Source organism: Pseudoliparis swirei, chromosome 8, assembly GCF_029220125.1.
Source record: "Pseudoliparis swirei isolate HS2019 ecotype Mariana Trench chromosome 8, NWPU_hadal_v1, whole genome shotgun sequence".
Classification (NCBI taxonomy): domain Eukaryota; kingdom Metazoa; phylum Chordata; class Actinopteri; order Perciformes; family Liparidae; genus Pseudoliparis; species Pseudoliparis swirei.
The window spans coordinates 6,351,589-6,373,554 of record NC_079395.1 but is presented as its reverse complement, the minus strand read 5'-3'; the positions used below and the strand labels follow the sequence as shown (position 1 = coordinate 6,373,554).

General features: G+C 42.4%; 1 protein-coding gene across 2 annotated transcripts; it reads right to left on the bottom strand.

Annotated features, from left to right (window-relative positions):
• Nucleotides 1-171: 171 nt before the first annotated feature.
• myom1a (myomesin 1a (skelemin)) lies at nt 172-21,669 on the bottom strand. Of its 2 annotated transcripts, XM_056421857.1 has the most exons (38): nt 21,458-21,669; nt 20,207-20,413; nt 16,771-16,911; nt 16,244-16,430; nt 15,969-16,126; nt 15,566-15,658; nt 15,339-15,427; nt 15,117-15,161; nt 14,518-14,679; nt 14,255-14,416; nt 13,616-13,757; nt 13,209-13,408; nt 13,051-13,107; nt 12,550-12,674; nt 12,193-12,376; nt 11,450-11,624; nt 10,424-10,545; nt 9,272-9,468; nt 8,499-8,625; nt 7,724-7,908; nt 7,449-7,563; nt 7,067-7,223; nt 6,838-6,944; nt 6,431-6,475; nt 6,092-6,228; nt 5,839-5,983; nt 5,520-5,579; nt 5,366-5,433; nt 5,143-5,268; nt 4,412-4,495; nt 4,055-4,142; nt 3,918-3,956; nt 3,578-3,683; nt 2,430-2,593; nt 2,284-2,320; nt 1,976-1,998; nt 1,510-1,565; nt 172-1,346 (listed from the first exon to the last, which is right to left on the bottom strand). In XM_056421857.1, exons 2-38 carry the CDS (start codon nt 20,356-20,358, stop codon nt 1,101-1,103), a joined length of 4,506 nt encoding a protein of 1,501 aa, XP_056277832.1. In that variant the 5' UTR covers nt 20,359-20,413; nt 21,458-21,669; the 3' UTR covers nt 172-1,100. The 2 variants fall into 2 exon arrangements, with proteins under 2 accessions (XP_056277832.1, XP_056277833.1); XM_056421858.1 differs by lacking the exon at nt 4,412-4,495 and having other exon boundaries at nt 21,458-21,666.
• Between the last annotated feature and the right edge of the window lie 297 nt (nt 21,670-21,966).

Sequence of the window (21,966 nt, the reverse complement as noted above, 5' to 3'; positions counted from 1 at the left end):
CCATGAGCAATGAACGCAGGAACAAGTGAGATACCACCCCTCGAGCAGCTGTTTTCTAATAGGCCCTCGTCATGCCCCCAAACCCTTGAGCATGCTCCACAGGAATTTATGTAACTCTAATTTGTCTCAATACTTTTAGTTTGGTGTAAAATGACGCAAGGACAAAAGGGAAACCTTAAAGCACGTGCACCTTTATTACAAGGAGTGACCTGAAGGGGAAACAGTCTGTTAACTTGTCAATTAGACACACATACCAACAATGCTGCAGGGCAGTTTATCTGGTTTTCGTGATTTTATTGTACTTGATGTACAACAATCCCTTTGAACACATTTCTATGACGGCGTCTGACGAGTTCTGTTGAGATATATCCAAAGGCATGCAAGTTATGCCTGTCCAAGATGGAGGCCGTGTCTGAAACCTTAAACGAACGACTTTGAATTATGTGTAGTATTATGCTCAACATCGCGGTCTCCTACAAGCTGTTCTAATCAGATGGTTTCAAACATGACGTCAACGACAGATAGCATACACGCACAGTCCAATTTAAATAGACACCAAGAGCTCGACACACCTCAAAGCATCTGAAACATCCACGAACGTGTTTATGTTCCAATCTCTCACAATACCAAGCAGATAGGACGGTCATGACCTCAGTTTTGTTTTTCCCTTTTTTTTGTTTCCATTACATAACTCGACTTAGTTTCAAAGGTCAAAAGGCTTTCCAAATGTAATACTGCAAATAGTTTAAGAAAACAGTTTTTGCTTTGCTGGCTAAAACAAAGATTAATAATTCAACATTACATTTACTGCTGAACTCGGACGGGAGACAAGTCAAGCTAACTGCCAAGCACACTATTACCTTCTCTATTTCACATTCATTGTTTTCCTCCTCGATAAGCAATGCCCAAAGCTCTTTATCCCAGCACATGAACGAGGCACGAGGAAGCAGTTGTGTTCATAATTTATTTAAACTGCTCAGTGCACCGCCATGTGCCGGGGTAAAACGCTTTGTTGACAGCCCAGTCGTCCACCTTCTCAGGCTTTATTTCATGACATTGCATTCTCCTTTCTGTTAGCCTTTCTTCCCCTCCTTGTTCTCCTACTCCTCCTCCGGGTTGTAGACGCTGACGGTGAACTTGCCGGCCTCTGTGCCGTACTTGTTCTTGACCAGGAGGGCGTACTTGCCAGAGTCAGTCGTGGTGACGGAGGCGATTGTGATGCTGGCAAACTTGCCGTGCTCGTACTTGAGCGTGTAGCGCTCGCCAGATACCAGCGTCTTGTCGTTCTTCGTCCAGCTCACCTCGGGCGCAGGCTCGCCCCACACATTGCCGGTCAGGTTCAGGGACTAAAGAGAACGAGGGGATTGCAGGGGTTCAACGTGTGTCGTACGAATCTTGATGACACAGAGTTCAGAGGAAAGAGACGCTCCAAATCGATGAGACAGTGAAGAAGAAAGAGGACGTTGGAACAGGGAGGGTATTAACACACTGAATCTCTCATTTAATTACCTTGCCCTGTTGGATCGCAACCACGTCTGGCAAGCCTCCGACAACACGAGCGCGATCTAAACAAGACAAGAAGCAATTGTGAAGTCAGTCAACCCCGTGGAGCATCGGCCTGTTGGCAACATCAGATCAACAGACGATGACTGGACTGGTGAACCCTCCTTCATAAAACGTTGTGTCATATTCTACCTCTACTGTATGCATTATTGATATTTTAAATGAGTTCTGGCTGGAAATGTCCTTTTGTGAACGCAATCCAACATTGCGCAAATACATTTAAATAATTGAATCTCCTGGGAAACCGTTTTCCTCGAATGAGATCTTGAAATGATGATGACCAACACACTCATATACGTGTAATTCCACTGAACCCAAGTTGAAAACGATAGTAGAACTGAAATAGCTTCTACGTCCAGAGAAATGTTACATCATGACTCATGGGAGAGACCCAGAATAAAAAAACACTTACTTCTCTCTGCGATGGCTGCCGCCCTGCAAAAGGGAGGAAGGAAGGAAAGAAGCAAGCAAAAGGAAGGAAGGATGGAGACAGACATTGTTAGAAGCATCTAAAAATGATACCACAGGGCAGAAAGGTTGCAAGCATTTGTATTCTAAAAGACATACAATTCCAAGCAATGTATTTCGAGTGCCTCTGAAAGAGCTCACAAAGTAAATAGAGTCTATTCTAAGTTTGTGATTACTTAGTATTTCTTTGAGTCAACATCCTCTTCAAAATACACAACAGAAGCATCGAGTCAGACGACTTTATTTACTTACTTGAGCCTTTGGAATTCTTCAAATGCCTCTCCCCATGCTGCACCAGAAGAACATCAACATATTATTAATGGTAACAGCCAAAGTAAATGGGAATTTTTAGCACAAAAAAAGCATCTTGCTTGTTTGACTTTCACAGTTTGCCTCACCCTTGCCAGTCAGATCAAATGTTCTCTTTACACCGTCCTTGCCATCGAAGATGTCCATGGAGTATTTGCCTTTGTCCTTCTCAGTGGGCTCATTGATCTTTAGCCAAAGCTGCTCTCCTGTGACTCCAGACGTAACTCTCTCTGAGGCGGACATCTTAGTATCTCTAAAGGAGAAAAGGGTGACATGGAGATCCATTTAAGCTGGTCTGTTTACTGAAACTATCAAGGAGACTGAAATGCAAGATTCAGAGGGCAGAGCAGCAATCGCAGTCGACGCTTAAAGTCTGCACAGTCATCCTGGTATTATACCGAAATGAGAGATTTCACACATGTGGCCTGCGTCACTAGCGGTAGGTGAGCTTTTGTCCCCATCTGTGGATTGTTTTCATATAGTTTGTGAGGCTGAGACTGACATTTATAGTCAAAATTGTTTAATTTAATCACTTTCTTACTGTGCGATTTTAGTCAGCAGAACTAAATTCAATTCAATCATTCTCCCTCAATTACTTTCCTGATTGGTCACAGACATGTAAAACCAGCCTTTTGAGGTTTCACACATTTAAAGGTCTTTGACAAACAGCCTTTTCTTTCCCAGCATCACATGGCTGAAAGACACGAGAGGGGAAGAAACAACGATAACAACATGATACCTGATATATTTTGTGCTTCACACTTCTTTAGTGACAATAAATCTTGTCCGTCCTTTGTGGTGTGTTGTACAGTACTGACTGTCTATGAGTCTGATTTTTTAATTTATTTATTAAGTTCTCTTCACAGTTTATATGCGTTGATGTCGTTCTGTCTGATTCTTGTATGTCTTCTTTCATTTGAATTTATAACATCAACCTACCCCAAAAAAATAGGGAGAAATAAGCATCGATTTGCATTGTGTTAATTTGTGTTGTCCCTAGTAAATAAATGAAGCAAGGCAACTATTTTATAATACCGGTCAACTTATTTCACATTGTGGAAATACAGAACTATTTCATTTATATCATTAACTTCAGGATGAAAGTTTAGTCACGCTCGATTAAGCTACACACTTTAAAATTGTCTGCCTGTGTATTTCATGACAGATTGCACGTGTATGACACAGGAGATGAAAAAGGATCTCAAATAGGTGAGTGAATGAGGTTGTTTGGACATACTTGTGCATCCATCCAACACGCTGTTCCTCGTTGTAATACGTGACCTCGGAGTACAGCATGATGCCGTGTTCAGTGCTGATGATTTTGAGCTCAGTGGAGGAGTTGGCTGGAGGGAAAGATGAAAAGGCAGGAGTTGATCTTCATGCATTAGAAACCGTATGGATTCATGGTATATTATTTAATATTAATTACATATTTATATAGTTCACATTGTTAAATGTTCCAGTCTAGCTTTTAATAGTTCATGCAGTGGAAGAATACTGTAAATGTGCATATTCTGCTGCTGTTTTTCTTGTGCGGGGCTTCATTGCTGCGTGAAGTGTGGCGTTTGATGACTCACCAATAACCCTGAACAGCTCATTCATTACAGCTTGGTATCCTAGAAAAAAGGATGCCAACAGCAATTAATCACCTTTCTTTGTGCAAGACCGACAGCACCGCTTTTTCACACACAGACATTCCTGAAGGAGTCTTTACCTGCGTCCGTCAGATGGAAGATGCTCTTATCTTTGCCTCGGTCGTCCCTCAGGACCACCTGGTAAATACCCGTGTCCGCCTTGGAGATCTAGAGTTTGAAGTTAAAGCAATTTTAGTTTCCGTGAGGCAGCCATGAATTCCATTTTAAATCAAACAGAGGGGAACAGATACAGTAGAATTCTTGGGACAGATAATAAACATTAGACCAGCCACACAGAAGACCAAATAGGCAGAAAAGGCAAGCTTTTCTTCTGCCCGGGATGCTGCAGGCGTTAAAAGGGAAACATGGAAATGGTGAGATGTGGAGGACACACGGGGAAATTAGAGAACTTATGGCAGCAAAGCTTATGTCCAGACTTTGGGTCTTGGTGGCGGGGCAACGTCCTCTGCGGTTGGCTTTTTTCCTTCTTTTCCTTTCGGTTTGTCTTGCTTAATAACGCACTGTGAATAAGACGGGTAAGCCAGTTAATGCAAAGTGCGATGGACAGCGGTGGCAATGGACGGGCCACCTCCCCTGAGCTCATGCAATGACACCAACCCTCTCTTTATGAATGATGTTTATATCGTACAGGTACCTTGAAACATCAATATAACTGCATTGACCATGAAATTGACAGACAGACCACATAAATACCATATAAAAATTCAGTTTGAAAATGTTGTGTAAATTGGCCAAAGGAGTTATATTGAATAGAGTGTTAGAAAAGGAGGTTTATATGAATGAACCACACAGATAAACCATATACCCACTATATTAACACTATATGGGCATAAATGGGCATAAATGTTGAAAAGCATGACCTATTAGTCTATGATATCAAAAAAGTACAATATTAGAATAATAATAAAAAAATGCAAAAGCTCCGAAATAGAGTCAATATGTCGACTCCAGCTGGACTCGGGGGCGTGAATATTTTTTAAAGTGTTTCATCATTTATGATTCTGTGTGTCGGAGAGGGATGGTTGGCAGCGTAGCACCACGTCTAGGTGTACAATAAGCGCGGCTGCATCGGAAGTGACGCCTTTAGCTCTTTGCTCATAAAGCTCACGACTCCACACAATGAGCAGCCTCGGTCTAATGGGCTGACCTTTCCGATATTAAAGGTCAGTTCGCCGTCCTTTCTCTCGATTTTCTTTGCGTCATCATCATCCTCTGCAATCTCAATGTTGTCCTTGGACCAGGTGATCTCAGTCTCTGGTCTGACATTGCCTATCTGTGGAGGGAGAGAAGGGAGATGGGATTAAGTGATGCTGAAACGCAACCGTTCGTGATGCTCATTTTATACAACTATTTACAATCACTTTTCTTACCGTGCACTTCAACAGCACGTTACATTCTGTCGTAACAGTGAACCCGAGGTACTCGACAAAGTGAGGACCTGTGGGTAGTTCAAGAAATATTATTACGAATCATACTTGTGCAATTGGTGTTGAACTTTTGCCAAGAAGTAGTAAGTACCCGTACCTTGCTTCCTGACCCATTCTGCCCTCTCAAACTCAGATTTCTTTTGAAGCTCCCTGAACTCTGGAGAGCAAGAAGTGCATTAGAAAATCAGCTGACAGACATGAGAGCAAGGAACGGTGGTCCGCTGCTGCCCCTCAATGGAGACACATTTTAACTGCAGCACATGCAACACACCCACAGAGGAAGGCGTTGAGCTTGTAGCCTTCAAAAAGGAATCTGTTGTTTGGGGTGTCTATTCCATTACTCCAGGTAAAACTAATATAATGTCAAATCTGTCAACATCAACATGGACGTAAAACAATGGCGTTTGAGGACTCACCATCTCCAATGAGCACCATACTGGTGGTACCCTTAGCCTTGCCATCCACCAGGTTAAAGGTGAACGTTCCCTCATCGATGACCTCCAAAGAGTCCATGAACATTTCGATGATGCCGGTGGACTTGTTGAAGTTCATTGTGTATTTCTGGAAGCAGAAACGTAGAAACAAACCCAGACGGATCAGTTTGTGGAAGACAATTTTCATCTCGAAGTGGACTCACAGGACGACATGAAAGCAAGTCACGGTTCCCACCTTTCCCTGAGTAATGAGGACATCATTAAAGGCGTACTCCACTTGGCAGGCCGCGGTGCATTTCTCCACCTGAGTCCAGAAACGCACGCGACCCTTCTCCAGCAGCTCCATGGCCATTTCACTCTTGAAGGGAATAACTGATAAAACATTTTTTTTAAATTATGTAAGTAACAAAGGCTCGGTGAATAACATTTCTGAGAGAGCATTGATGGTTATTCTAATTCCTCAACAATATCTAAAAACTGTATCTGCACTTGATGAATAAAATCTAACATCTTGATAAGTGAAAAGACATGTAAAAAGCTATTAGCAGCTTATGGGATGTAGTGGGATATTCACCAGGGAACTTGTGCTCATAGCTGATGTCCAGAAGACGCTTGAGACCTGTCAGGTGACGACGACAACAACAACAACAACAACAAAATGAGTGAATGTCTAAACCATTCAGCATCAACTTCTCTCCTACTAGCCTGACAGTATTTAATAGGTGTAAAGTACAGCCGTGGGCTCTGTACACAACTTTAACAGAAACTCGCGGAATAATTTGAGGCAACTTTCCAGACAAACACACACAGCCACCAGAGAGAAACAGGTCAACTTGATGCAGCTGTGAAAGCAGGGTAACAGACACGGTCCTTCAAGACCTCCTCACACCTTGAGCACTAGCCTCACCCAAACAAATAACAAGTGAGTCAAGTGTCAAGCTCAAAGGATCAGATCGATGCCAACAGTGTGGGTTGACTCACCCTCCTCAGTGAGTGTGTAGCTGGAGGAGAGGCCATCAGTGTTGGTGACCACACAGGAGAAGATGCCCAGATCCTCAATGGAGGGACTGTTGAAGATGGCTCTGGACCTGGAGGTGAGGACACGTGGGGACGACAAGGTATGAGGAAAACATTGCCTGGAACAAGAGCGAGAGAGTCACCGTGTTCCCTGTGCGTTGCATCTGGAATGCGGCACATGAACGGTACTTACCTGCCCCGTTCAGTGACAATAGTCATGCGAGAGGTGTCTGTCATAGTCTGGTAATTCTTGGACCAAACAAACTCAGAGCCCTCCTTCATCTCGGAGCACTCAAATATCATAGAGATCACTCCGTCATCATCAACGTCCACATAAATCTCGTTGTTGCCTGGGGAACGAAGAGCAAATGGTTTCAGTGTGTGCACCAATGACATGACAGATTTCAGCTGTTAAACTTACGATAACAGTCATTATAGGAGAAGATAATAAAACACAAGACACGACAGTCGACTTGGAGCTATGCAAAACGTTGATTAATCTATCAGTACTTTCCCAGACCTGCGTAGGAACACCAAGTGGCTGAATGTGTGAGTTACATAACAATCACACTCACCAGGGCGAGTCTGGGCCAGGATTGGACCCAACACTGCTGAGGGCTTTCCAACTCCAGCAAGATTCTGAGCACGCACACGGAAGACGTAGGATGTACCCGACTTCAGCCCCGTCACCTGAATCGGCACGAGAGGAGTCGAAGGCGATGTTAAAAAACAACGCCGTCCTCTTTATTTCACGTCCATATATCACATGGGGATGCACGCATGTTGTTAAAAAGGTAAACAACAAGCATTTCAGGAAGATCCAATCAAACAATCGGTTCAGCATCCTCACCTTCATGTATTTCATCTTGTTGACCTTTTCGTGAGCAGCCTTCCAGCCTTGCTCTCCGGCGGAGGCTTCCTTGACGTCCAAATAGTAGCCGTTGACCGGAGTGCGGCCGTCGAATGCGGGCGGCTCCCACAGGACCACGGCGGAGGTGTCACGGACCTCCAGCCCATGGAGACCAACAGGAGGACCTTGGAGCACAAATGGAGATGACGGTCTCAAACAGGCTGTAACGATTCTCACCACACTGAGCTTTTCAAGAAGGGAATACAAACTATGTATATTTTAAGACAAACATTTGAAATGTTAAAAAAAACCGTATTTGAATGTATTCTTTCAAATGCAGGTATATGTATTGGAAGGGATTACAAGTTACATTCTTTTCTGAAGTATATTATACATTTTGACTTATGATCCCATGAATAGGCTGTTACTGTCTCTGAAATGCATTGTGGATACATCTAACAAATCTGAATATTGTTTCAACACTTGTTTGAAGCCCAGTCTCTAATAATCTTGTTTTACTGCAACTATCAATTAGTTTCAATGTTGATTATCGGACAATTATTTTCTTGATTGAAATTAACAATCACATCCTAACAATCGAAAAGCCAGAATTACAAACGTTGGCATTTTTACTTAAAAATAGCTTCAAAGATAAATTGATCATCAATAGTTGCCAATTAATTTTCTGTCAATCTGCCAGTTGAATAATCATCTAATTGTTTCCTCTCTCATATCTACTGGCCCAAAGTGCTGGTGAGTATAGTGTCTCGCATACCTGCCACAGTAAGGGTCCACTCCTTGCACTCCAGAGCTGAAGTAGCCAGAGAGGCTTTACTCACACCCGCCATGTTCATAGTGTGCACCTGGAACTGGTAGAAGACGTTCTCCTTCAGGTTCTCAGCCTAAAAGACACAAAATGCAGACAATCAGAAAGGATTAACATACCTGTTTTGGGTTTGGCAAAAGTAAATGAATCACCAAGTGGATAAACTCATATAAAAAGCATGTATTCAACAGCTTCTTCCCAGTCAGACTGATGGCAAAACAGAACTATTGAAAAATGTGTACTATCTGAGAAAATGTTCAATATTCCAATCTGTGCAATATCCCCACATCACCTTCCCCCACCTCTCAACATGTGCAATATCCCCATATAACTTTCCCCTTTCCCTTCTTTCTTTTCACAAGCTAGGAACAGCACTCAGCTCAGCAACAGCCTATTTATCTATTTATTAACCTCTGCCCTCTCTTTTTTATGTTGATAACCTGTTTTTTTAAACTGTACTAATTACTGTATATTCTACCACCTTATGTACAGTGTGTTTTTTATATTTGTTCTTATTATTATTATTATTATTATAGTGTGTTTGTACCTCTGTTGACTGCAAAACAATTCCAATGTGTCTGGACTGTTGGTCTAGGCACAAATGTCAAATAAAAAACCTTGAACCTTAAACCTTGATGACATTTCGTTTCTTTCATTCATAAAAAAGCCCAATAATTAAATTGTAATTCTGATTCACGGGTGTGTGAAATAAGCAAACTTACTTTATAGGAGGTAGCAGTCACGGCCTTGAGGTTCAACTCGTGCCATTTTCCAACTACGTCTCCCTTCACGGTCCTGTAGTCCACAAAGTATCCCCTGATATCTGCTCCTCCATTGCTAGCAGGCTGGGTCCAGGCCAGCATCATGTAGTCCTTTACAGCCTCTAGCATCGTCACACCAGTGGCCTTTCCAGGGACGGCTGCGAAGAAACGTTTTTATTTATTGTAAGAGGAAAAAATGATGACGTGTGTTCAAGAAGATGATTTTCAGCGATTCAGAACCTATTTGTTTATTTTCCCCTTCATGAAAAATTTAATCCTATACTTGATCGCATCCAGATGTCCTGGCATTACCCAAATATAGCATAGATCTTAGTTCTCATTAGTTGAACATGCGTCATGCTTTGGACACACAAGCAACACACTCTTTGAGGGGCATCGTAAAGGATAAAGTACTTACACTCGAGGCCAGAAGCAGGACAACTTTCACGCTACGGGAAAACTCCGAAAGCCCGACGAGTCTCTCATTCGGCTCATGCTCTTTAAGAACACAATGCTTTAGCCTTCACCTTGGCACAAAGCAAAACAGAACTCAAGCAAAAACAAGTCCAAACAGAAATAAGACCTGCATTAAAGCATCGTAAAGCAATATCTACTGTTGTCTTTAACTTGGTCACTCTGATTGAAGGGATGAGGAACAGCAAACTGACAAAACCAGGGTTAGTGATGCGTATGGGAGGCAGGCTCATGCAGATGTATCAACCAGGTGTGCAGGTGGCACATATAAACACCACCGGCATTCATTAAACTCTAGATATACAGGAAATAGAGAAGATATTTTGGAAGCTCAGAAGATAATCTTACATTATATTTGTAAAGTAACTGAGAATAACGGAGACACCTTTTCCTGGTTCGGAAAAAGGAAAACGGGTGATGAAAGTTATGAACAAAGATGGAGTTAAGAGGTTCTCAGCAGAGGGCTGCAGGTCGTGTGCGTGAGTGTGTTGAAGTGAATACGAGTGGACATTCTCAGGGATCATTCCACCGGGTAGATACATGTTTAAAAATAGCTGGGAGGAAGGAGCAGACGGAGCGAGTAGAGCTCGGCTGCCGGGGGCAAAGTGAATAACGGAGATGAGTTGAGAGGACACTCACAGATGGCCGCCTGCACAACCACGGCATCAGAATTGGAGGAGCTGTGGCTGTATCCAGCGGCGTTGACCGCTTTGACCCGAAACACGCAGTTTGACCCGGAGGTCAGGCCGTGGCACACAAACCTGAAAGTGTAAAGAGTCATATTATCTTCACACAATAAATAATAGGAGCTCACAGCCTCACTTTAAAAAGTTGCTATGGATGTCCTTAGAGGACAACAATTTATGTGTCAAAAAACTGCCATGAAATTACTCCGGTAATACATATTCTATTCAACTTCCGTCATGATCGTTACTGGCAAAAAGTCATTCATATGCCAGTTTGTTTTGGATTATCTACGATAGACTACATCCGAGGGTGATTGTTTTCAGTCTGGGATATGTCAATGATTAGCTACAACATTGATTTTGATGCATTGGTATTTTTTTTAATTATTGGCCCGATATAATAGACGGTGTGATTTTACGCTGTATTGTAAAGGTTGGTTTTAATGGGTCTAAATGGGGACATTTTTATTTTACTACATAGTTTATTTTAGAGCTATGGTTGAACTTCCAACATTTGAATAATAATAACTTGCACCGTTGACAAAATGTGAATGAACAAAGACAAACTGATCCAAATAAAAATTATAAAACGTCAAAAATGTCTCTCCTGAGCAGTTGCAATCTTAACACCACTACAATATAAATGGTGTTATACAAAGGCTTTACATTAAACTACAATCAATATGGAAAAATACATTTATTGAATTTTGCTAATTCCTAATTTCGAAAGAATAAGTCAGAGACATTCATCATTATTATTGTTATCACTATTATTATTCATTATTTAACCAGTACTTCATGGACGTTATCACATTTGAAAACCAATACAATTCATCATGTATTTCAACCAATGGAGCAGCAACAATAAATGTTTAAATACATTTCTGGTTTGCTGCAACCATGAGTAAATTGTGAGTGTATTTTTGAATAACATTTGTTTTTTTAAGCGTTGAATTCATGAAACCAGAATGTTACATACCTGGTCTGCTTGACAGGTTTGTTGTTGCAAGGCATCCACTCTTCGGTTCCCACCACACTGTATTCGATATAGTAGCCGACCAGGTGTTTGACCTCCTTCGAGGCCCCCCACAGGACCACCACCGAGGTGCCGGTGTTCCTGATGGCCACTGGATTGCCCGGCACAGAGGGCAGGTCTGTTCAGAAAGAAGTTTGAATGAAATAAATGGAAGAAAGAGAGAAAGTAAGACTAAGTACAGTGAGCACATTGAGGGACCTCATGGATTAAGATCAGACGTAATACAGGAGGGACCAGCAGTCTCTGATGAGGAGATGCGGCTGGACGATGAATCTGTGACATCATAAACTGAAACACCTTAACCCTTGTGTTGCCTTAGGGTCATTTTGACCCGAATCAATATTACACCCTCCCCCCGCCTTTGGGTCATTTTGACCCGATTCAATGTTTCACCCTCCTGTTACCTTTAGATTTACTAACATATTTTACCCTTTGGGTTCAATTTGACGCCAGCAATTAAAACCTCCAGAAAATTATTAGAATTACCGTAATATTGTTTTCCAAGTTTAAGTGTGAGGCACTTTATGTTTGTTTGTTGACTACCGAAAGAACACCGACATTAAACATTGAATGGGGTCAAATTAATCCTAGGGCGGGGGGAGGGTGTAATATTGATTCGGGTCAAAATGACCCTAAGGCAACACAAGGGTTAAGACATAATACAGATGCAAGTCTCGCCAGCTCACCCAATTTATCTCCGACCATGATCTCTCCCGTGGATACGGAGGCCTCGCCCACGCCAGCGGAGTTGCAGCAGCGCACGCGGAAGCTGTAGGATTTACTCTCCTCCAGGTCAAACAGGGCGAAGCGGGGAGACTTCACCGGCATGCCGGTGTTCACTCTCTGCCAGGTGTCCGTCCCTGAGATGCACTGTGGAGGACAGATGGCCAGTTTAAAAAAACTAAAAAAAACTCTCCCACCTCCCACAATAATTAAATTAAATGAAACCAATGAAATAGCCCCTACTGATGCATCAGGGCAGTGATTGCCACGCTATTTGGGCTTGTGGCTCCTGGTTGCATGTGTCGACCTTTTCTACTCACCTTCTCAATGTAATACATGACTCCTTCATGACCCCTCTGGACCGGGGGCTTCCAGGCGAGCACCACGTAGCTCTTGGTGGCCTCAGTAACCGCAACGTCAGAAGGTTCTCCGGGGACGATTCCCCCTGAGGAGTCGAGAGGAAGTCGCTTCAAACAAGGGACTGAGCTTAAAGTCGCTTGGGCTGTTTGGCACTCAAAAAAACCACATCATACTGATCCCAAAAACAAGCTCATTTACAGGAATATTAAGTTTATCTACAAAACCCATGTGCCAAACTTTTAAATTAAACAGTGTTCAATGTTCAATCATGTAAAGAACTTTGCCTGAACAATATTTCATTTAGGTTAGTAAATATCTATTTAGACACTCAGTGAACTAGATCAGCTCTCATTCAAAGCCAAGCCCGATAAGGCAGTAAACAATTATGTGTCACATGTCTAACGTTATGACACTATTTAGTTTTCATGTGTCATTGAAATACCAGTTTAAAACTGTCGTACCAGTGGGATCCTCCTCTGTGAACTTGATCATCCCAGTCCAAGGAGCTGAGGGGCCGGCTGTTGAGAAAATAAATAAATAAATATATCGATATATATTTGAAACAAGGCCAGTTGTTGTGTGTTGCAGTGTGTCGGCAGGACCCCGGCGTGTCTCTCGCCTCTGAGGCGGGCTCTGTCGGTGGGATCCATGGCAACCACGGCCTCGGAGACACGGGATGGACGGCTGACTCCTGCCTGGTTCAAAGCCCGCACCCTGAAGGTATAAGAGCGCCCCTCCACCAGCCCGGTGACGGGGAAGCGGGCGTACTTCACCGGGACGTCATTACACTGAGCCCAGTGGTGAGTGCCCACCTCGCACCTGCACAGAAAACAGGTTATGATAGACTTGTGAACACCACGAGCATCATCGTAGTTCACAGGGACCGAGTGACAGCTACTAGAAACAGGTCGGTATGCACGTTGGGCCGGAATTTTTTTTTAAACAGTATCTGCATGTAGGCGTGTCTCATGGCCAAAGTAATCCCATGAATCTGTCTCATAATGTCTCTGGCAGACAGTTTCCAACCTGTCGATGTAGTATCCCAGGATGGAGCTGCTGCCCTCCACCGCTGGCTGCTTCCAGGTGACCACCACATAGTCCTTGTTGGCATCATGACAGCGCACATCCAGAGGGGCCACGGGAACCCCCTCCACCTCCACCTCGAAATCTGGCACATCAGGACACACACACACACACACACACACACACACTTGTGTGACTAGTGCCGTTTCTAAATCAGGATGATCTCCATTACATACTCAGCTTCCATTTTCTGACCTACTTACGCCTCTACAGTGTATGGCAGCAGTATGAAATAATAGCTTATATCCTGGTAACATTAAATGGGGATTCTAAAAAATCCCAATTATCTTTTCAGATGGACTTTTCTGACATGCAAAAAATAAAAAAAACTACATACAGTAAGCATATAGAAGCATTCCTTAAAGGAAACCAAACACATCATAAAGTTATGTCACTTAAAGACGCAGCAGAATGAAATGGTTCCCGACCCGGTCTGTGTGTGTGTGATGACGTGAAATACGTTGCTTTACCTTGCACATAATGCTATTGTTCAAAACGGCATACATCAGCACTTTAGGGTAAGTGGCACCATAGTTTAAATTCATTTTAAATGTGAGTTGAAATATGGATCAGGCACCTTACCTCTGACGAACACGTAAGCAGAGTAGCTATCAAAGCCAGATTTGGTGTTGACGCGCAGGGTGTACAAGCCCTCGTCTTCCTTGTTGAGGTGGGTGAGTGTGAGGGTGGCTCGGTCCCCGGACCAGTGGGTGCGCACCCATTTAGAGGGCTTCAGGGGGACGGCTGATGGGAGACGTCAAGCACAAAAGACGTGTGACTGGATACTAAGAGTGGATTCGTTAAAACAGGTCAAACACCATTTCCCTTATTCTTTGTCTACTTACAGTTTCTGGACCACACGACCTCCGGCTGATATTTCTTCACGGTGGGAAAAACGATGACAGTGCAGCCCAGACTCATCGTCTCGCCTTCGTTGCCAAAGGCCACTTCGAATTTGTCAATGATGGCTGTTTTAAAGGTGACGCCGTGCTCGGCGCAGAAACCATCTGCGGAGGAAAAATATAGAAGTTAAGAACACTGATAATAAAACATTAAACCTGCATTCATGTACTTTTTGGAACACAACATTGACGTGTTTTTGTTTTGTTTTACATATCCAGCGGAAGTAATCATTTGCTTGAAGCTGGGTTTTTGTCCCCCTGATGAATGCAAATCCAACATGTACTCTCTTTTTAGCTTTGTTTTGGTCTCCTAAGTGGAAAAAAATCTGTCTCTGTAGCTTTAAATGCTAAACTGTGTGCAGCTAACTTCACACGTTTGCTATTTGAAGTTGAGCAGGTGGTTAACAGTGGAATTGTATCGCTTGTTCGCAACAACAACAAAACATACAATAAACACGTTTGGAACTACGAGCAATCTTTTGGACACTTCACATGTATTGATTGTTTTGTATTGACATGTTGATCAGTGAACGTGGACTCACGTGGTTTCGGATCGAGCGGGCCCGCTTCCTCGCCCTCCTGGAACCCTGCGGAGAAATATATCATTCATCAATCTCGTATCCGTAACGAGAGACTTCAGTGACACACATTTGACAAAAGTAAAACACGATACACTGTGGGCACATTTTTCATGTGGGCACGTGGGGGGGTGGGGGGGGGGCAGCAGCTGCAGAGAAGACAGACGGGAGGAAACAGTTACCTACTTTTGACAACGATAGTAGCCACAGAAGAAACTTCCCCTTTGACGTTGAGGGCGGAGGCGTGGTACTGAGCGGTGTCGATGAAATCACAGCTGAAGGTAAAAACGTGGAAGACGAGCTGAATGTATCACTCGTCAGATCATTTACAACATGAAATATTCAGTTTTGGGAAATGTGCATCTCATTGAATCTAACGGACGCCGAGCCATGCGAGCTTCATGATTACCTACTTCTTGATCTCCAGGGAGTGCATGTTGAAAGTGCTCTCGACTGTGTACTTGTCAGGGTGGGCCTTGGCATCGATGAGCACATTGTTTTTGTACCTTGAAGACACAAGAAAGAAATCCCGCTTCTTTTTACTGCTGTTTTTCATCGCCGTGTCATTACAGAGGAATGTGCGTGTGTGTGTGTGTGTGTGTGTGTGTGTGTGTGTGTGTGTGTGTGTGTGTGTGTGTGTTGTGTGTGTGTGTGTGTGTGTGTGTGTGTGTGTGTTCACGTCGCGACGGCGGAAAATAGATTTGGCCGATGACGAGAGCTTTGGATGGAAACACACATGACTGATGGCCTCTCATCAGCCTCTTTTTTCTTGTGACTCAGAGAAGTAGGGGTCAGTGCACCGGGAGCGTATCTCACCAGGCCATCCTGGGTCTCGGCCATCCGGCCACAGTGCAGTGCAGCTTGACCGTCTTGCCCTCCCAGACGGTCTGCCCGCGGGGCTTGATGATGAACTCTGGAAGGTGCGTCAGGTTGTCTGGGTTCATCTTCTTACGAAACTCTGTCCATTCCTCCAACTACAGCAAGAGAGTGGAGCCAGAGTGTCATATAAAGCTCACGAGAGAGACCGGATTGTTTGGGGAATGGACGCAACGTAGTTATTGCAAATACACAAAGAAACGAGAAGGCTTTACCGTCTTGTTAAACTCCAGATGTCCGGCAAATTGCCTGATAAACGTGGTTCTGGTTCTCTTCTCCACTTTAACGTCCACAACCTCACTGGCCTCCCTGACAAACAGGTTCCTCATGGCCACGTAGTTAATGCCCTCCTCCGTGACCTCCTCCTCCCGGGCCTCCATCAGACCACGAACAACCTCATGACTGGTGCACAAAAACAAACCCGCCAGCATGTGAGAGCAGCTCACACGTGCAGTGAGATTGGATGAACGTCTTCATTTCGTGTCAATAACCACAATAAAAATGTAGATGGTCACTGCTTGGTCCCAGTGGTGTTGATTACATTACATGTCATTTAGCAGATGCTTTTATCCAAAGTGACTTATAATAAGTAGATCAACCATGAGTACACACTCAGAACAACAAGAATAAAGACAGTAACATTTCTTCAAGAAAGCCAAACTACAAAAACACCAGAAGTAAGTGTCTCTCAAGTGCCACATCATATCATATATATATAGTGTTTTGCAGCGTCCTCACTCACTTGGCTCTAAATACGGGAATGACGTAGCCGATAACTTCCTTGTCCGTGTCCATCGCCAGGTAGGTGCGTTTGGCTCTGGTGGGTAGGGGGCTCAGTTTCAGCACCGCGTGCCCCTTCTCGGTCTCAACAGTGGTCTTCTGGCTTGGAGGTGAGAGACAACAGTCACTTGCACGACAAACACCGACTTACATTATAAGATATTTCCAAATGGTTAATGGTGTACTATGTTAAAAAAAATAGTTTTTGTGCATTATTTAAAAGAGCCCATGTAGAGTTAAAACATAAATGTCACCATTTTAATGCACTGTAACAAATTCTAGATACAGCTAATTGGCATCTGTAGTCCCTTGACAGACCACAACAAACATAAAACAATAACAAACTGTACAGGATAAGACACACTACAACAGTATATGTGGTAAGATAATAATATGTCCTACATAAAAGCCACATTGTGTCTTAACCCTCAAGTTGCCTTAGGGTCATTTTGACCCGATTAAATATTACACCCTCCCGCCGCCTTAGGGTCATTTTGACCCGATTCAATGTTTCACCCTCGTGTTACCTTTATATTTACTAACATATTTTACCCTTTGGGTTCAATTTGACGCCAGCAATTAAAACCTCCAGAAAATTATTAGAATTAATATTGTTTTCCAAGATTAAGTGTGAGGCACTTTATGTTTGTTTGTTGACTACCGAAAGAACACCGACATTAAACATTGAATTAACCCTAAGGCGGCAGGAGGGTGTAATATTGATTCGGGTCAAATTGACCCTAAGGCAACACAAGGGTTAAAGGATAAGGCTAATAATACTCTGTGTTTTATGGTATTATTAAATCATATGATTGCCATCAATGAATGAATCCTACTATTACTATTATCTGTAAACCCAAAGTCTGATATAGCTTACACCTATGCACTACAGACATCCACTGTTGTCCCCTGGGTGACACGTTTCATCAATGCCATGAACACGGACACTGGGCTTTATTTTGAGTTAATGTTACACAGACAGTTATGCCGCTATAATACTAATGTATTAATCTGCAGTTAAAAACAGTCCCTAATGAAATATACTCTTTGTTCTTGTTTAATTAACATCTTCTTCAAACTGTAATACCCAGCTGCCTTTCAAAAACAATATATTTGTAACACATTTTCAAAGATGGGACCGATGCATTTCATTAAAATTTGTTGGGACATTTAAAATGATGCCAGTGTTAAATTCTGATTGAATATAAGTTCCTGTAACTCACTTTATTTATGAAATCAACTCTTGCCATGTAAACAGAGAAGTGCTCCCGGTCTCACTGACTGTGTTCTGATCACAAGACAGTATGCATGGCAGTAGAAGTCACCTCAGAAATGGAAGATGTATTTCTGTCCCTCCTCGAGGACGCTGACCCATATTACGCTCTGACTCATTTACCCATCAGCCTCTCAGGCCTCTCTATTGTCAGCTTGGTTTATAAGTGGAGCCGGAGCTGGTAGATATGCAGCAGGGCGGAAAGTTTCATTTCAAAGCTCTGCTTTCATTCATAATCTCTCCCAAATATGCCCTAGTTTATCCAATGGGCCTCGAGGAGTCGTGGCATGAGGTGGCTTTGATGAACTCTATTCCTACCGGGGAGGCAGATGGAGAGAGTCTCATTAAGGATCTCTGCGGTGTCAAAAAGTTATTCAGAAACTGATGAATCACCAGGTGTGTTGAACTGTAGTCCTTGTTGGGAGTATTAGAAAGTCAAAAGGTATGAAAAGTTGCACTGCTGATAAAAGCAGTCTGAGGAGATGAAGTCAATCTTATGATTTAAAGAGTTCAAGTGCCAATTGGAAACTTTCTCACCGAAACAAGGTGTACTAGTGAGACACATATTTAAAAGGGAAGAACATTGACTCATCAAATTGACTCGTAAATGTGGATCCTGGTCCAGGATTATGACTAAGACAAAGTCTTCCAAGAGTTATTAACTTTTAAGTGAGGCCGTTTGCAGTTTCATGACGTCTTTACAGTCGGCCTAATGGCAACGTCTCATGTCCTGCCTACAGAAATAGCTCGACTGGCCCTGAATATATCTGGCAGCCATTCACTACAGCTGACATTCCCCGACTCCCGTCTACAAAGCTCTCGTGGTTCCCGCATGAACACTGAGCTCTGCAGCTTGAAGGACAAAGAGACTCTGACATATTACATGTTAACACCAGAGACTAGTTCATCTAAAAGGTGCTGTGTTTGAAAGAGTCACACTTATCCTTGACTTTACTTTGATCACACCACATTTGTGAATAGAGTAAATATGATTCACCAGTTAGAAAGGTTTTAATAACTCTATTATTTACTTGGTTTTGCATGTTTCTTCCTGCAGCAGACCAAAAATATAAAATTAAGATTGGAAGTGTAAATAAATCTACATGTAGCAATTATATTCATTATTTATTTATCTGATTAACTACGAAAAAGAATGCTAAAGCAGTGCAAATGCATGGTGCATTTACCATGAGGACGTCTTCAAATTACTCATTTAATCCAATCAACAGTCCAAAAACCAAAGATATCTAATTCAATAGCATAATTTTTTTTTACAAATCTTTGACTGACTAATTGTTTCGGCTCTATTTCTTTAATTGTTATTGTCTTTGCGCATTCACTGGGATTTGGATTACTGTATTTTAATACAGCTGCTAATTAGCTTCAGACTGTTCGAAGATTAAAGTTAATAAACAGAATTGTGCTCTTTCTGTCCAATATGAGCACAATACTATTGCTATGTAGAATTTAATATTTAATAAGTTGAGACTAAATTAGACACTTCAGCCATCACCACTTTGACATTTGACTTACTTCAAACTTGAGTCCCTAAAAACCTGAATTGACGCAAGTTTTTAAAGCAAAACTCACAAGTTTTGAGCTGGTTTAAGCCTGGAACAATAAAAATGCATAGTTGTGAAATAGTTTATTCAGTTATTTGGCCAATGAAGTGACTTGCTCTAAGCTTTGTAGGAACACAATTAACAGAGCTTTGATGGATATACAGACGTGGGAGTTGACTGCAATTTCTCCCCCAAAAAACTTTAAAGTGGGTCGTTCAGCAACAGACTCGAGGAGAACAATATGTGGTCTCGTAAAAATAGAAAACCCGACAGAATGAAAAGTAAAACATCAACTGTATGAGACAAGTTGAGAGTCAGCTCGACATCAAAACACACTTTGAGCTTTGTGTTTTTTCTTCTTCTTCTTTTCTCTTCAGATGCCAAAGCTCAGTGTTGAATATTTGAAACAAGTCTGCTTGAATGCGTTCACCTCTGCCAAAGTTATGGAAGCGGCAGGTTGCTTTAAACGCACCCCCATTTTATTTATTGTGTTATAGTTTTCAAATATCAACCATCTCATGAGTATTTGGGATCTTTCACCTGCGTCACTCCCATCCTCTTACCGACGGCTGGTGGTCTTGTATGTAGAGAACGACTGTTGCTTAACAGACGACTTGGTGCTCAGGTGACAGCTGCTCTCATAGTGATGCTGATGATGATGATGCTGATGCTGCTGATGCTGCAGCTTCTGCGTCACTTGTAATGATCCTGACATCCTGAGGGTCACTCCGCCAACTTATATGTTGACTGTTCGTTTTACTTAACCAGCTCTGTAAATTAATCTCATTGTTATCATTACAAATTGATTTCTGTATTTTTGGGGGTTAGTTTAAGCCAGGAGATGGTGATTAAAGGTATTAGAGGTGATGAAGTGATGGTAAAGTTGTTAAGATGGTGTTGATATTTCTCTTCTGAGTGAGCGGTTAAAGCGTTGGTTAAGATCTACTTAATTTAAGGCTTTAATCTATAGTTAGAGATACACGTAATACACATACAATCCAAAAGGATATCCCACTCTGTTAGGTATTAAAGCTGTTGATTATTTTGTTGATGAATTTAATAGTTGTTTGGTTTATTAGTAGTAAAAGAAATGCACCCCACACTTTCTAGAAGCCAGAGTTGAGATATTCAAACTGCTTGTTTTGATCGAACCAAAAGGCCCAAAAGGTATCCAGTTGTCTTGAAGAACAAACACATATTCACATTTTAAAAGGGAAATGTCTGGAAATATAACTTAATTTAATTATCAAAAATGTTTGCGGGTACATTTTCTGGGGATCCACCAATAGACCAATAAGTTTGACTCTATGCTGCTCAAGTTATACAGTTTGAAAACATGAGCAGCTCACACTGGGCATCGTCGTCATGTCAACTCAATCCAGTAAGATCTGCTGTTTATGACAATATACTTGTGTCCTTGATGTGAGTTATAAAGAGGTACAAAAAGTAAACTAGACTGTAAGTGAAGGCACAGAGGGCTCAAAGAGAAGATCTGAGCCATGACAACATGTAAAGTTAAGTGAATGTTAATGGAAAGGTTTAGCAATACGTTCAGGATTACATTTCACTTCAATGACACATGCAGTCTAAACCGCAATGGACAAAGTAGTTATAAATGACCAAAACCTGGTTAGTACAATGGAATACAAAATATCTGGATTAAATCACATTATTAAAACAAATAATAGCAGTAAAAAGGTTAAAAGAAGGCCTCGGGCCTTACAGATTCAGAATTTTAAAATAGGACCAAATGACAAACAATTCCTCAGACTTAGAGACATACTTGTTAATAAATAAATATACATATCACTCACCTCGACTAAGAATCCACCAATCCACAGTCGTCGAAAATGAGAGAAAGGGTGTCCTATTCCAAAAAAAGAGCTAAAGCAAGTTCAGATCCGGGGAAAGCAGCAGGGTGAGGGGCAGTGGACAGGACGGGAGTCCACTGAGCTAAAATAATGCTGCCACTCGGCAGAATGCTCAAGACCCCGTCAGGACCTTTTAAGGCTGGGACAGCTTTAATTTTAGACCATGAGACGGCCCAGCAGAGGCTCCTCAGCAGAGGCTCCTCGGCTCGCCTGGCCCTCCGCTGCGAGCTGCACGCAAATGTGGGGATTTCTGGTGTGCAACCGGTCAAGAAGAAGCACACTACTGACCTCCTGCTAACCTAACAGATGAGTGCGATGAAGAGGAGAAAGAAAGAAAAAAGTCACAAAAGCATCCGGTCACCTGTCTGAACCAAAACCCGTTGTCCAAACTGTGTTTAACGTGAATATTCTGAAAGGGCTGCACCAAACTGTGATCTCAAAGCGGGTTAGAT

Excerpts from the sequence above, each read along its gene's own strand:
- myom1a (XM_056421857.1), bottom strand. The coding sequence starts at position 20,358 with ATGTCAGGATCATTACAAGTGACGCAGAAGCTGCAGCATCAGCAGCAT. Across the intron at positions 11,625-12,192 it reads CATGGTCGGAGATAAATTGG|ACCTGCCCTCTGTGCCGGGC; the intron begins GTGAGCTGGCGA and ends CTTTCTGAACAG. Across the intron at positions 2,594-3,577 it reads CGTGTTGGATGGATGCACAA|AGATACTAAGATGTCCGCCT; the intron begins GTATGTCCAAAC and ends TTTCTCCTTTAG.